Source organism: Bidens hawaiensis, unplaced genomic scaffold, assembly GCF_021521415.1.
Source record: "Bidens hawaiensis isolate Kalapana, Puna unplaced genomic scaffold, B.hawaiensis_p1.1 tig00029272_1, whole genome shotgun sequence".
In the NCBI taxonomy this organism is placed as follows: Eukaryota; Viridiplantae; Streptophyta; class Magnoliopsida; order Asterales; family Asteraceae; genus Bidens; species Bidens hawaiensis.
In genome coordinates, this window is record NW_027494820.1 from 59,996 (window position 1) to 76,142 (window position 16,147).

The window sequence follows — 16,147 nt, forward strand, 5'->3', positions numbered from 1 at the left end:
CAAGTCTGAATGATTTACACTAAATTTTAACCATTCAGATGTTTTTCTGTTTGGAACCAAACAGTCTGAAGTCTGAATGAATCAGATATTTACATCTGAATGGTTCCATTCAGATGTAAACAAACAACCCCCTAATTTTAACCATTAAGATGTTTTTCTGTCTGGAACCAAACAGTCTGAAGTCTGAATGAATCAGATGTTTACATCTGAATGGTTCCATTCAGATGTAAACAAACAGCCCCTAAGTTTATAAACGAATCGAACGCTTAGTGAACTGTTTGGTTGTAAGTTCGTTTATACTTGTTTATTTAATGAACAAATGACCATGAGCAAAATGTTATGTTCATTTAATTAAACGAATGAACATGAACGAATGTTTTATTTGTTTTTTTCTTTTTTTTTGTCCGTGAATATTCGTTTATGTTCGTTTATTTATGATCGTTTAACCACTATTTCAGACTAGTGCAATTTATTATAATACGTGATGATGAATCATGGATGGTGATTTGAAGATGAAGATTGACTTGGTTTCAAAGTTATGTAATGGAATAAGCTTTAATTTATGTGTTTGATAATTTTTGACATCATTGAATACTTTAATCTATGTAAGAGCATTCACGAAAGGTTTTTATACTTACGTAAGTTTTTTATACTCTATGGAGTAATTCTAAGTGGAAGATAGAGAGAAAGTTATGTTTATAAGTAAATTTAAATAAATACTATTTATCACCAATAATTTTTTTTAATGTGTCTGTAAGTGAATAAGAGAGAAAATATAATAATAAAAAAAATATTATTTGATTAAAAATGAAAGAGAAAATGTAATATTTTAATGTAACTATAAAGATGAAAATAGAGAAACTACTAAAAATGCTCTAATGAAATAGATTTAAATTGGTTTCGTTTATGATTATTTGTAGGGGTATGTGTGGTGCGGTTTTTGGCTAAAACTAAACCGAAAACCAAAACTTCAGTTTTTAGAGTTTTTGAAACCGTTTGGTTTCGGTTTTTTCGGTTTTTGTTTTGGTTTCGGTTCGGTTTCGATTTTTGCCATTTAAGCTTGAAAATTTTAGGCTGAAAAAAAGTTGACAAAAAATAACGAATTTAGGTATAAATAATTTTGTTAATTGTAAAATAATAGACTGTCATACATTTGATTAAAAGTATTTGAGTTACATATTTATTAAATTCTTATAAATTACTTAATATAAAATATAAAAAACAAAAATTTAGGAATTCGGTTTGGTTCGGTTTTTCGGTTTGTTTACATGCAAAACCAAAACCGAACAGTTAGTGCGGTTTTACAAAAACATAAAACCAAACCATGGGTTTTATTTCGGTTCGGTTTTTCGGTTTCGGATCGGTTTTTCCGGTTTCTTGCACAACCCTAACTGTTTGTTTATATTCACGAAGTGGTTGTTTAGAATATTAAATCACGAACATGTTTATTTTCCTAAAGAACGAACACGAATAAAAAATCCCGTTCATTTAATTATGTGTGTAAAATTAAAAGAACAACACGAACACGAGTACCGTGTCCATAAAACCCAATGTCATAATGATATTTAACCTTTTCCCATCCCCTCTTTCCTGGTAATCTTCGCCGGAGATTCCTTCCTCCGATATCTCCAACCACCGTCGCCGCCGCCCTCATCCATCACCAACCAACCGCGTCAAAACCATTTCAACCACCGTCTACAACATGTACCAACAACCCAACTAGGTTTTTACCCCTCTAATGCATCAGCAACCACCACCAATTCTCCACCGGAATTCAATCAATCCGGCGAAGCCACGTCATCATGTCCGTCGCTCCGTCGCCGTGCTGCCACACGCTTTCTATCGGCTCACTTCCTTCTACTGCCGGAGCTGGTAGTACTAAAATCTTGAAACCCTATGTATCATTCAGACGAACCAATCGATTCGTACAGTTATCTTCTTCCAAGATACGGACAAATGTAAGCTCAAGTTCGATTTTTTGTCCATTAATTGATTGTAATCGTGTTTATTGTTGACTTATTATGACCATAATTTTGCCCAAATTGGTTATTATTATTATTATTGTTATTGTTAATGCTATTATTGTAGTTTGTTGTGTTGTTAATGTTTGTTAGAACAAATTCACCATGACAACACATATCAAAAGTTAAGCTTTCTTGGAAATCAAGAAACAGTTTTTACCAATCTGTTGATGTGATTCTAATTTTAACCTCGTTCATCGTATTTTTTTTATATTTGTTGTTTGGATTAATAACATAACATAAAATGAATGCATTTTGTATATCCTTTTTGAAATACATTTAATGGTACTATTTTTTTTTAAATTGTTGTTTATCTGTAGAATTGGAGATTTTCATGCTTTAAACACGATGAATCTTCTTTGGAACATACCGTCCCCGAAACTTCAGAAAATAAGTTGCCAGAAAAGAAGGTGGAATTGGCGGGAGAACAACCAAATGTGAAGCATAATTGGGTTTCAAACTTCAAAAAGGTAGCTTTTTTACCATCTTTGTGTGTGTGCGGGTGCGTTTATTTGGTATCTTATTCAAGTAGTTAGTGTAGTTATTACAATTTTAGTATGCGTTGAATTGTTCGCTTCTTTATGTCCCAATTTATAGGGAGAAAAGGGTTTTGCTCTTTAAGTTCTTTTATACATATGCTGTTATCAACCCAGTTGCATGTTGCCCAACTTCTGATTTAGTATATGGTTAATAAGTGGATGTTATTTACAGGTTGCATATGGTTTACTAAGTACAGAACCGTGGGCAGTTCCATGGACAGCTAAGACCATTTTGCAGGTGCAGCTTTTTTTCAGTTTTAATACCATATTGTTTGCAGTGAGTTAATACCATTATTCGTCTAGCATAGTCAAGTGGTTTATGAAAGTTCATTTAATATGAAAAGTGTTTGAAATAGATCATACAAGATGGATATGAAACGTGTATCCTTCCAACAAATAACAAATGTTAACAATGCAGGTAATGCTCCTATGGATCACCTCATTTTGGTTAGTAGGCTCTTGGATAATACCATTTATAGCCCACACAGCAGGTTTCAGAAAAGAGTTCCTAACATACAGAGGACAAGCATTATACAGTCTTTTAACCGACATTGTGGAGGGCTTAACCGGAATTGCAATTCTCAAACTTTGCCTCTCAAGCTTCCGCCCTCTTTCATCCGATTGGTTCAAGTTCACCTTCAAAGGAAACTGGTATTTTGATGTCGGTTTAGGATGTTTAATGTTTCCTTTGGTCAACCGTCTCTCACAAGTCAACCTTAACCTGGTACCAATGCCTCCACCTGCTCCCATCACGGTTTCCAATGTCGAACAGTCGATAGTTGCACGCGATCCAATGGCAATGTTGCTTTATGCGATTGTTGTTTCTGTCTGTGCTCCTGTTTGGGAGGAAATTGTGTTTAGAGGGTTTCTTCTTCCTTCGTTAACAAGGTATATGCCTGTTTGGTGTGCGATTTTTATAAGTTCAGTAGCGTTTGCATTGGCTCATTTCAATATGCAAAGAATGTTGCCACTTGTGTTTCTTGGGATGGTGATGGGGACGGTTTTTGCACGGTCAAGAAACTTGCTACCGTCTATGTTGTTACATAGCCTTTGGAACGCCTTTGTATTTATCGATCTTATGAGGTGATGTCATATTTGTTTTGACTATTGATGTAATTGTAACCGTATCGTTTTTATTGTTTTTCTAAGTTAGATGTTTGGTATGCTGTTGAAGTAGTATAGGTTCATTTGATGTCAAATTGGATGTTGGTATGTGTAAATTAATGTTAAAAGCAAACTGATAATGGATGTTATAAAATCAATTTTCGATTTTAGTTATAATTTGTTTAATCTTTTACGGTTAGTCCTAATAAGTGAAGGTACTTATTTACTCCCGGTTACAACTCTAATAAAGAGAGGTCATTTTTATAGATGTGACATGAGTGAAGCTAGTCGTTTGCTGCTTGTCCAATCATCAATTTAAATGCATATGATACGTGTTAAAAAAACCCATATTAGCTTTTCACCCGTCTACCATTATCAAATGTTCTTTCGATGAAATTAACTAACAACACGTCATTATCATACGCATGTGATACGTGACACGAAGTCCTGTATAAGCTTTAAACTCGTCTGCCATTATCAAATGCTCCTTTGGTGACGGTTAATTGACATCACTTTACTATTATACGCATGAGATACGTGACAAAGTCTTGTATTAGCTTCAAAGTTGCATTATATTGATGTCACATGTTGTGAGTTGTGACTGGTGGTCACCTTTTACGAATCGCTCCTTCAATGGGAGAAGCTCCCTGGTCCCTACACCCTTCGATGAAGATATTCGATAGGTTGACTCGTCTACATTATCTTACGAATGTTTATTAAGCCATTAAAAACCGGTTTCTGATTTAACCAGTCTACACAACTATCCTGTTACCAAAACCAATATACAAAAAAGTTTTTCACAAAACATTATTCCAAAATATTAAGAAATGTCTCAACAAGCACATAGGTAAAATACAATGAACATAACTTACAACTCACCAACCATTATTATTATTAGCATTATAATCCTCACACTCTATAAACATCCAACATCATCGGAAAATGGAAGCCATGTTCCTCAATTGCATCATAAGTTCATAACTAACTCCTCAAAAGTCAAACCACTTCATGTCAACGGACGTTGACTTTCAACATCTGTCTCTTTCACATTCATATCAACCTCCACATCTTTCTCATTTGAAGTCACATACTTCAGGTAATGTTCAATGTCATTCTCTGAGCTGCCAGTCCTTCGGTGGAACCACTTCCGGACAGTTGTGGGCTTGCGGTCACTGATCGCAATGGCAATGTCGTTTGGGAAGAGATCCCTCATCACAAAAGCACGCAGAATTGTGGTCACAAGTAAGCCGAAAACCGTCAGTGTTGCAATCACCGAAAGGGTGACTGTTAGTATTTTAGTGAAGGTGTTTGAGACTTCGTTTGAGTATCGGATTGTGGCGATTGCAGCTCCGGTCATCGGAAATGTATATGCCCACCATGCCAATGAGAATGTGAAGCCTCTAAAGAAATTCACTCTAACTGCCTGTATAATTATATCAAACAATTTTTGTCAGCTCAAAATGTTTTATTGTTACTGTTAATGTAAATAATATGGTTTTTTGTTGTAAATGATATGGGCTATTTATTTATAGGATTGAAAAACTTATGATCGATATAAATTAAATAAATAATATGGGCTTGTTATATAATCAGACTTGAAAAAAACAAAATTCGATTTAATTTGGGTGTTAGTTTTCAAGAGGAAGAAGAGACGTGCGTTTCATTCTCTTCGATCTTATCTTTGATTGCTTTTTAGGGAGTTGGGTGTACTCGAAGTACTCGGAGTGTACTCGGACATGGTAAATATAAAGAAAATTATTTTTTGGATACTATATATATGTCGAATATGGTAAGTTTACTAATATTTATAACAAAATAAGTGAATATCAATATAAATAAGAGAAATACATTTTTAAATAATAAAATATTCAAAAAATTGTTAAATCATTAATTAAAAAAAGGGTCGTTATATTCAAACACCACCCCCATGGTGTGTTAACAACTCTATACGATTTGTATAGGGGCTATACGACTCGTATAGCCCTGATCATATGACTAACTAATGTACGGATGACAACTTTTCCCATCTATACGGGTCGCATAGCCCCTATATGAGCCGTATAGGCTTTAAATACCTGACACTCTCCAACACAAAAAGACAATAGTTTGCACCTATACGGCTCGTATAGCTCCTATACGAGCCGTATAGATGCATATGGTGTCTAGATAACCTATATGGTGTGGGAATAACCTATGCCTTAAAAAAATATGATATTTGTTCTTTAATATTATAGAAATATGAATTATGTTTTAATTTTTTAAGTCAAATTCGGCCCAAGTTCACCGACTAGATGTGATTTTGGCTGAGTTTGACCACCTTTGATAGATTCTTAGTAACTAGGCAGAGTTAAATAAACTCGCCTCGGTGACATACCTTGTAGCGAGCACTCAGAGAGTATAAACAGTTTATAAAATTTTACAACATTGGTTTTAATAAAAAATTTGCCATGAATATAAACAGTTTATAAAATTTTAACTAACCAGAGAGAAATAGAGGAACATGGCAAGGAAGTAAGCGATTCGCGACCCACAATCGAATGACCCATTAATATTAGCCCACGCAAGCGAAGCAACGCTCGGAACAGCAATAAATAGAAAGAAAACCGGATGAAGTTCTTTAGGCAAAGTTTCGTTAGTCGGAAGCCTTTGATACAAAGTCACAAACAACACCGTATAATGAGCAATGCCAACCGCAAAGAAGAAAATAGGACCTTCTTTTAACCCCATAGAAGCACCCAACAAGGCCCCCACGAAGTTCCCGACAATGGATAAATGGTTAACCGGATTCGCCACCTTGGACAACCGTCGCTGCCCACCCGACTTCCACTGCCCGTAAATCTTGACATCCATGATGAAAATAGGTGTCATGAAAATGTACCTGTAATATGATATAATATGGATTGATTAATAAAAAGGTTTCATGCTCCTCTGCAGTCAGAGGAGTAGAAAATCGGACGCTCAGAAAACAAAAACAAAAAAACATAAAAGAAAGAACAATAATAATAATACCATAAAACATGTGGTATGTGTGTTGAAACAGTTGGTGGAAGTCCAATGGCTAGAAATAGTAATGAGACCCATGGGGCGAAGAAGAAGTTGACTCGGATCGGGTGGTAGTATTCTCTGCGAACGGCTTCGAAGTAGAAGATGAGTTTGAGAATGTATGAAGATGCCACGACTGCGAAAAGAGCGACCGCAATGCACCATAGTATTAAGTTGATCTTTGGACTTATGTGTAGGAAGTGTGTTGAAGGTGTGGAGGATAAGTTTTTCCACATTATGGCTTGGCTGCTTACGCCGAGGCATATACCGAATGATGAGATTGGAAACCGGAGAAGAAACGGCCATTTCTTGTCTTCGGGTAGAATTAGTTCTTCTGATGGCTGTTAAAGATCATAACGAAAATGTTAGGTTGCCTCGAAACAAAAACTAACAGTTTAGTTTTATGTTTTAGTAAAAATCAAATTATAAGTCCAGTTTCAGATTTGTATTTAATTAAAAAAAAAGAACCAAACCAAATGTATAGATTTTCGGGTTTTTTGTTTTTACTTTTTATTTTGAATGTTATATAATTTACAAGTTTTAATAAAAAGCATTATCCAAATATTTTAGGACAAATACATAATAATCAATTAACTAACTATTTACTAACAAAAAAAATTGTGTTCAAATTCATTAAATTGAGACAATTGTTTATTTAGTCAAAATTTTAAAGCCCAAATGATTAATGTTCCCAATGATTAAACCAAATATCATAGATTGAATAGTTTTTTAAAACTCAAAAATCGAACTTTTGGTTTGAGCCCATAACGACCCAGACCGAGCACACCCCTTTGTGCTAACATATACAAATCAATTTTATGCTCTAAACTTGCGCAAGTTTAAAAAGAGTTCGAGTTTGGTCAAACATGGCCAATATCTGACCCAAACCAGTTTAAAAGGGAAAAAGGTTCAGGTTTAACCGGTTTCAAGAGAGGAGTTCTGAAACCTCTTTCAACCTTATAGTTTGGTTTGGGTCGGGTTTCGGATAAAACTAATGAAAACATACCCTCAAGGTTTCCAACTCCGGTCCTTCTAACGCATCAAAATACCGATCAACCGGCAAATTCTCACTCCGGGGAGTAATAACCGGCTTTTCACCGGCTGGTTTTCCTCGTAACGTCGTGAGTTGTCTCTCGAGTTTACCCGACCATGTTTTGAACGAGTTGTACCTTTGATCTTTCAGTTTCTCAACCTTGCTGTTTTTCACCGGCCGGCTTGGAAACTTACCGGCGGCAAGAGCTTCTTCAAAACCAACTCCGGTGGGTATAGGCTGAGAGTAAAATTTGGTGGCGGAAACCGTCGGCGGTCCATTCTTTTCAACCAGTTCAACGTCGTCTCTGAATGCAACTCTTCTAGCGCTTTGTGGGACTTCCGCCGGAGACTGCGGCATGCTGACGGATATCGACGGCGTTCTGTGGTGGCGTAAACCGTCATTAGAAGTTTCGGGTTCAGGTTCGGATTCGGGTTCGATCTTGTCTCCGTCCTAATATCAAAATCAACCAAAAACGTCAAACTTTGAAAATTGTTACCACCATGGTTAAACTTTGAAAAGTTTTGGTCAAAACGATATATTTTGAAACAGTATGAAATTAGATTTTAGACGGCGTGTCAAAAAAAACGTACCGTAAATTGAAGATCCAACACATTTTGCTTCATGAGATCATCATCAAATCCCACAACTTCATTAGCATCAATGGATCTAATCAACGATGGGATTGCTTCCATTATCTTCCTGCTACAAAACAAAAGCAAAAATTGTCATCGTCATGTTTTTTTGTTCATAACCTTTGACAATTGGAACATGGAGTTGTACTTGTTATGAAACTTGCATTAGAGAGTTGTACCTTTAGTCCTTTACCATTCAGCAGGAACAAACTTGTTGTGTATTGTGGACTTGTGGCCATGTCATATGTGAACTGTATATACACCACCAATTATTCTTTGGTAAAATTTTTAATGTTTTTATATAACTATTTTAATGAATGTAGAATAAGCTGGACCATTCAAGTATACAGCTATTTATAAAATATTCTATAAAATGTTTAGATATTTAATTTAGATATTTAGGGTTTTCAACAAATTAGACCACTTATTAAATTACAAAAATTTATGTGGCTAGTCGACACTAAACTATAAATTGTTTGATGTAACAACTGCATATCTAATTAGACCGGGTATCAAATTAACTTGTTTTTTAATCTCTTTATTATATCAAAGATAAGATGAAAAGTTTTATTTAAGATAAATTTAGAAAAAAAATGTCTATAGCACGAAACAGCTTGAATTTTAATAAGATGGGTGTTTATCAATTTCGATTATAGGTCTCTCAGGTTAGTTACCTCGATTTTGTTAGGGACTAGTTGTTTAACGTGCTATACAAATATGAAAATCTATAGCATGAAACATGTAATTCGGATTTCTCGGTTTTAACCAAAATAAGTTATCTAGAACAAAACACGTCTAGTTTCCTAATTTGGTTTTGGATTTAAACAAAAATGAAAACCGAATATGAAGTGAACTCCTGAGCTATGATTAGGTTGAGGTAGGTAGCGGCACTTGGATGCGTACTCTTTTCATACTCTTTTTAAGTATAGTTGTTAAAAATTAAATAATCATATTTATGGCAAATGAATAAATATTTGAAAAATGAGAAGATGTACAGGTACAGCTGCTTTTTGTGATAATGACGCGTTGTACATCAAGTTGATAGGCAAGTACGATTTGATTTCCTATAATCTTTTTTTAACCCTTTATTTGTTTTGTATATATCAAATTGATGAGTAACAAAGTTTACATGGTATTATGAATTAGGGAAAATTCTGGACGTAGTCCATTTTAGGAGAGAGAGATTGAAAATAGTTCAAAAAGTGTTTGGTTCTCAAAATATTCCTCTAAAATCTATTTCTTACGTGAGATTGGGATTCGTGACGTGAGTTTCTGTTGACCTCTCACAAACTGACACGTGTCACTTTAAAGATAAGTTTTCAGAAAAGTTTGTCTCGGCAGATAGTTTTCAAGTGAAAATTGTTTTCTGAAAAACCATTGTTTTGGAATGAAATTTATCTGTCACGTGAGGTTTCAAAGTCCTCGTTATCATCCTTATCCACGTTTTTTTGAAATGCATCTCCTCGGACGCATTCCAAATGAATTTCGTCTGTTTTTGCCTAAAAAACGTGTTGTCATAGTAGTTACAAAGTTTGTATTTTCGATAGAATTTTGATGAAAATAATCGGATTTTGCCTAAAAAGAAGAGATTTTAGAAAAATATCATTTTTGATATGAAATCATCTATTTTTGCGTTGAAACTAGAGTTGTCAGATTCAATGAGTTTTGATATGAAACTAATCTTTTTCGATGGTTTTAATATGAAAGTTATCTTTTTCGTGTGAATGGGGCCCACGTTGTAAGATCCGATGACTTTTGTTATAAATATATTGAACACGATGGGTTTTTGTCGGCCGTAACAAACTCTCTAAGAAACCCAGACTGATCGGCTTCTAGCAGGGTACGGAACTGAATGATATACGTCTTCTTGCCAACCGGGACATTATGTTGCCATCATAATACGATCCGACAAACCCATCACCCAGATCAATAACTTTAATCTGATCACCTCTCTTGAATTTCATTGTTCTACAACAAAATTTTGTTGAAGTGGGAGAACATTTAAGGAAAATACATATTTTTTGAATTTTATAAAACTTTAATGAAAATCAACTGAGAAGATAAAATTCAGAGCAAAATTATCGTTTGTTTTAAACTTTTTCGTAAACTAATCGGTTTTTTTTACTTTATTGAAAATCATCGGAAAAATACTATGTTCACTGAAAACGTATCGTTTTTTTTCCAACTTTTTTGAAATTTAACATAGTAGACGAAACTCATTTGGAATGCGTCCGAGAAGATGCATTTCAAAAAAACGTGAAACTCATCTTATATGAAACCTCACGTGACGGATAAATTTCATTCCAAAACAATGGTTTTTTAGAAAACAATTTTCACTTGAAAACTATCTACCGAGACAAACTTTCTGAAAACTTATCTTTAAAGTGACACGTGTCAGTTTATGAGAGGACAACAAAAACTCACGTCACGAATCCCAATCTCACGTATGAGATAGATTTCAGAGGATTATTTTGAGAATCAAACACTTTTTGGACTATTTTTAATCTCTCTCTCCTAAAATGGACTAAGTTCAGAATTTTCCCTATGAATTATCTTGTTATGAATTATCTCTGTCCTCGAGAGTAAAAATAAATGAGTAAAAATGTTAAGAAATGTTGAAGAGAAAAAAAAGTGAGGGGAATAAAAAGCTATTGTTTAACTTCTTTTTTTTTGAATGGCCAACTAAGTAACGTTGGATACTTCGTACGCGGCCCCCATTAGCTAAAGGCAGCCCGAGCCGACCACTAGTCCGGACGGATGGAGCCCCTAGCAGTCCACCTGTTGAGGGATTCACCGGATAAAACCCGACCCCCACGCCCGCCAAACGGCACGACAACGAGGAGCCGGTAAAACCGGGTGAGATCAAGACTCGAACCCTGGCAAGCCATGGTCATCCATCATATCTCCCATATAAGTTGATGGTAGTGAGGTTTGATCCCCCTACATCTCACTTGTAAAGTAAGTGCTCTACCATTGAACCACAACTAACTTATTATTGTTTAACTTCTTAATTTTGAGTTTAAATGAAAGGAAAATAAATTAAAGAATTTTAAAGAAAATTAGAAAGAGATTTTACTCTCTCCAAATCCGTCCATAATAGAAGAAAATTTATGAAATGAAAATATCAAAATCAAAATTTTTGTTTCTTTCTTTCTATTAAATATTTGACAAATTCACTTTCTTTCTATTTCCATCCAAATCTTTTTTTTCCCTTGTAAATTAAGACTTATGGGCACAGTGTTAGACAACAAGTTTAAAGAGCTTGGTGAGCTCTTTAAATTTAGTGAGCTCATGTGGGTTCAAGGGGTACCCCGGGTGAGTTGCCCTTCCGAGTTGGATTTATGTAGGAGAGTCCCCCTTTCACCCTAACGAGATTGAAAACTTAAAAAACATTACCCATAGTATGATTACTTTATTTAAGTACCAAGTTTAAAGAGCTTGCTAAGATAATCAAGCAGGGAATATAATTATTTTTTAATTACAACAAAACAAAGAAATTTTTTTTTTTTTGGGAAAGCCTATAACGCAACCTTTGCGGACCTATAGAACGGTTGGATCCTCATGAAAGTATGAAGCAAAAAATATTTCTAGTATGTATGTGCCTTGTATGAAGCAAGAAATATTTCTAGTATATATGTGATTGGGAGTGTCTCAATAAATTTAAATTTTGACACCGACCCTGTTAAATGTTGAAAGCGACCTAATGAAATTTTGAAAGCGATTTTAGGAAATTTTGACACTGATCATCAAGAAAAATCTATTGAATATTTTAAAAGCTATACAAATATAATTATATAAACCTATAAAAAAAAACTAATCATTTAGTATAACAACTAATCTAATTTTATACTATTAAACAAATAAGTTTAGTTTAAACTAAACCTATTAACCATTAAACCCAAATTTCCTCGGTAGAGGATATCTTCAATCTTCATTCCAAAAGTAACAAAATGTGAAAAGGAAAAGAGGATCGTCCAAGGAATCATAACTTTAGCTTGTTGGAGACTATGGAAAGTGAGAATTGAAAAAGTTCATGAAGGCAAATAAGCCAATATTTGAGAGGAGTTAGGTGATATCAAGGCTTTGGGATTTTTATGGATTAGCAATAGATCAAATATTTTCAATGATAGTTGGTCTAAGTGGTGTAAGTTCGTTACAATGTAATTTTTGTATGTTTTTCTGTGGGTCCTTCGTGCTTGGTGGAGGGGTATCGGGTTTCTTTCTCTTTTCTTGTTGTGGTTCATTGATGGTAATGAAACTTACCATTAAAAAATAACCATTAAACTCAAATTTCATCGTTTCATGTATTTAAAAAAAAGAATCTCGAATATTTACTTGATTAAATGTGAGATTACATTAATGATTATTTGAATAGGCTATTTGATTAAAGGATTTATATAGATTAGATATATTAAAGGAGTTTATATTGTTGTTGTTCCTGGTAAAAGAAAAGAAATATATTAAGAAACTAAATAAATTGTCATTCCCATTAGTGGGTGGTTAAATGTTTAAGGTTTAGTAGGCAATAAGATATTTAAGTTCCGTCTATCATAACGTACGTAATCAAAACCGATTGAATTTGCGTCAACTTACTGATTCAATATCTGGAACCAATAACACTTAGATTTTACCATCGCTCAGGTTTTACCAACCTTCCTCAACACAACGCATAAGGTAAAACACTCGTAAATACCAAAAATGAATGTGTGTGGCACCTTAGTTTAGTATAAAGAAACTAAACTAATAATTTAAGAGACGTACAAACCCGTAAGTGCCTATCCTTTGAAGTTTGGAGCAATTATTTATTCATTTATATGCCTGATCACTCATGAGACTTCTATTAATTTACTATAGAATGTTTGTTAAGAACCGTCAATCACTCGATCCTCATTTTTTCATTTTTCAAACCATACCAACATCAAAGGGTCCACCGGCCTTGGAAGATTTTTGTTTTTTATTATTATACCCTTATTGATTCCTTTATTCCAAAAAATGATGAAATTTTATTTAAATGAAAAATTAAAACATTATGATTATCAACGCATAATAAGACAAATAAACTTGTTTAATTATCAAAAGTCAAAAGGTTGACTGCAATTTTGCAAGGCAGATGGTACGTAATTGATTTTAAGGATCCAGATCATACCATTTGTGTATTTTATATTTTTATTTGACGAATTATCATTTCTTATAATTCATAAATGCATCGTGTTGTTTCATGCCAGAGACTACACCAAGCATCACATATTTTTTAACCGTAAACTTTTATAAACAAAGCGACAACAGTCGCACCGCACCCACCATAGCCAGGAGGAAGCAGCCCACCGAACAACAAACTACATGAACTTAAACTTACATCAATTCGCCCACTCTATGCTTTTACAATTAGATCGGATTTTAAACCAAAGAAAACCTAAAGATTTAATATTCCCTATAATCTCTTCAATCTTCACTTCCTTACCACCATGCATTTTGTCATTTCTCGCTTTTCATAGTCTCCAACATGCTATAATAATTATCCCGTGAAAAATCTCCTTCTCACCCGTCTTCAAGTTAACGACACTGGAAAGCTTAGGCAAGTCTCTAACCGTAAAACAAAATTAGAGAAACCTTACATCACCGGCTTATATACTCCCAAACCACCATCGTAATCGCACAACCCAAACCAAGTATTGCATAAGATTATTCTTTCTTCCTTAATTAATTAATATATTTATTATTTAGTCTCCAACTAATAATCAAGTAGGTGGACGCCTTCTCAGCTGGAACAGCCTTAGGAAGGCTGGAACCAACGGAAGCAGGCGCAGACGCCTGGGTCGACGCCTCGGGAAGGCTGACCGAGCCTTCCCTCATTGGCGGAGGAATACTTGCTCCAACTCCACCCTGGAATGCGTCAACATCTACACCTGCACAAGCAAAAGTGTTAGAAAAATTTATTTGAAACAACAAATCTAGACAAGAATTATGGGGGCACTTACGGGGTTTCTTGAGCTTGAACGTACGGACGAGCGGGGGCGAACCCGATGGAGCCGGCCTCTTGACACCGGTAACCGTCGTCGTCGCTACAGCCTCCGGAGCGGTGGTCTCTTCACCACCGGGCTCCCCCGCCACCTCTGCACTATCTGACTCCGAGTCAGATAGGACTACCGGGTCGGCCGTAGAGGCCACCTTCTCCTTGCCTTTCCCGACGGCAGCCTTTTTCTTCCGCACCAGTGGAGGACCTTCTGCGGATTCCTCAGAAGAAGAAATGTCAACTCCAGTAGCAGGCACAGCATTGAGAGGTTCAGGGTAGAAGATAGGCTTACCTGGCCGTCGGTGGCTCAGGATCTCTTGGCCTGGCGGGTAAACCTCCACGAACCGACCCGCGGTCTGCTCTAAGATGGGCAACTCGTTCTCGTCCAGAGCACGAGTACCCATCCGCGCGGGACCATCTTCCTCCCGCGGGTTCAGGAGCGACTGAAGATCGTTCCCCTCTGAAATCAACAAGAAAGTTAGAAAAAATCGAAGTCAGCAAAATGAAACAAGACGTACCATAAGGGACAGAGTTCGAACCATATTCAAGGACGATCGGAACCTTATCCGCATTCGCCGCCTTCCACACCCGGCTCATCCCCAGCATCACCATCGCCGACTCCGGAAAACGGAAAACCGGGGAATGGACCCGGGATATCTTCGAGAACCATTCCGCCTCCTCGTAGTTGAGAGCGGGAAGGTTCGGAAGCGCCTGGCCATTCTTGAACTTCATGGCGATGGGGATGGCGCGAGCGGATATGAAGAAGAACTCTCTTCTCCACGAGCGAAGACTCCGCTCGGTGGTACAAATCTTTAAACCCTTGATACGGGTTGTAAGAGTGTACCACCCCTGGATGCACCTCCAAGTGTAGAAGGTCATCAGACGGTCAACGAGGGGCTCAAGGCCCAGTATCCGGCACACCCACTCAAAGTGCCGGACCTTGGCAATGGCCATGGGGTGCACCTCTGTCAGGTGCACACCGTGCCTCTCCAGAACACGGTACACAAACTTTGTCAACGGAAACCTAAGGTTTCCGTAGACAAAGAATGCAGCATAAACCCCGATCTTGCCACTAGGGGCATCGTACACAGTATGGTGGGGTTCAGGAAACTCAGGCTCGAGAGACTCGAGCATGAACTTCCTGACGATATACTGGTACAGATCGACAGGAAGAGAGCACTGGCATTCGCCAGCAGTCTTCTGGTCATCAGCATCATGAGAAGGCATAGTGGAAGAAAGATGAAAAGAGATTTCAGGGTAATGCTTTACTGAACAGAAAAATTCACCGGAAATTACTTGAGAAGAAGAGATGAAAGTGAAAAGTGTGAATTGCAAATAACCCTCTCCCCCTTTATATACTAATCGCAATTAATGCGGTGAATTTAATGCGAAGGAGAGAGAAATCGAAGGTGCAATGAAACTATGACACGTGGCAAAAAGCAGACTGGCAACAGCTGTTGACAGGATGTGTGCCAGTAATTTCGCGGCCACGCGCCCGAAAAATCGCGCCCACGCGCCTGAAAAAGCGTCTGGAATGACCATATAATGTCACGTCACCATAACTTCCTGCACGTCCTGACAGTCAGAAGAAACCGTCGCGCGACGTTTCAGAGGTTTGGACTGTTCCTATCTTTCCACCAACCTTTCGAATTTCAAAATTCAAAATTTAAAAAGAAGCGGGAAAATACCCCCTTACCTTGGCAAACAAGTAACCATAAGACGGATGCGGGTACAGTGTTAAGGCAAAACCCTTCACATACCTA

At 36.4% G+C, this 16,147-nt stretch overlaps 2 protein-coding genes across 2 annotated transcripts; one reads left to right on the forward strand and one right to left on the reverse strand.

The window, feature by feature from the left end:
* The first annotated feature begins 1,601 nt into the window (after positions 1–1,601).
* On the forward strand, positions 1,602–3,839 carry LOC143578433 (uncharacterized). Its single transcript, XM_077062023.1, has 4 exons — positions 1,602–1,958; positions 2,342–2,491; positions 2,733–2,798; positions 2,979–3,839. Exons 1-4 carry the CDS (start codon positions 1,803–1,805, stop codon positions 3,645–3,647), a joined length of 1,041 nt encoding a protein of 346 aa, XP_076918138.1. The 5' UTR covers positions 1,602–1,802; the 3' UTR covers positions 3,648–3,839.
* Positions 3,840–4,464: 625 nt separating this feature from the next.
* LOC143578420 (S-type anion channel SLAH2-like) lies at positions 4,465–8,455 on the reverse strand. The gene is made up of 5 exons (XM_077062011.1): positions 8,330–8,455; positions 7,713–8,189; positions 6,674–7,047; positions 6,146–6,542; positions 4,465–5,087 (listed from the first exon to the last, which is right to left on the reverse strand). Exons 1-5 carry the CDS (start codon positions 8,429–8,431, stop codon positions 4,671–4,673), a joined length of 1,767 nt encoding a protein of 588 aa, XP_076918126.1. The 5' UTR covers positions 8,432–8,455; the 3' UTR covers positions 4,465–4,670.
* Between the last annotated feature and the right edge of the window lie 7,692 nt (positions 8,456–16,147).

Coding starts and splice junctions, on each gene's coding strand:
- LOC143578433 (XM_077062023.1), top strand. CDS start 1,803: ATGTCCGTCGCTCCGTCGCCGTGCTGCCACACGCTTTCTATCGGCTCA. Junction 2,492..2,732: donor GGGTTTCAAACTTCAAAAAG/GTAGCTTTTTTA, acceptor TGTTATTTACAG/GTTGCATATGGTTTACTAAG. Junction 2,799..2,978: donor CAGCTAAGACCATTTTGCAG/GTGCAGCTTTTT, acceptor TTAACAATGCAG/GTAATGCTCCTATGGATCAC.
- LOC143578420 (XM_077062011.1), bottom strand. CDS start 8,431: ATGGAAGCAATCCCATCGTTGATTAGATCCATTGATGCTAATGAAGTT. Junction 6,543..6,673: donor CACATACCACATGTTTTATG/GTATTATTATTA, acceptor ATCATATTACAG/GTACATTTTCATGACACCTA. Junction 5,088..6,145: donor TGTTCCTCTATTTCTCTCTG/GTTAGTTAAAAT, acceptor ATAATTATACAG/GCAGTTAGAGTGAATTTCTT.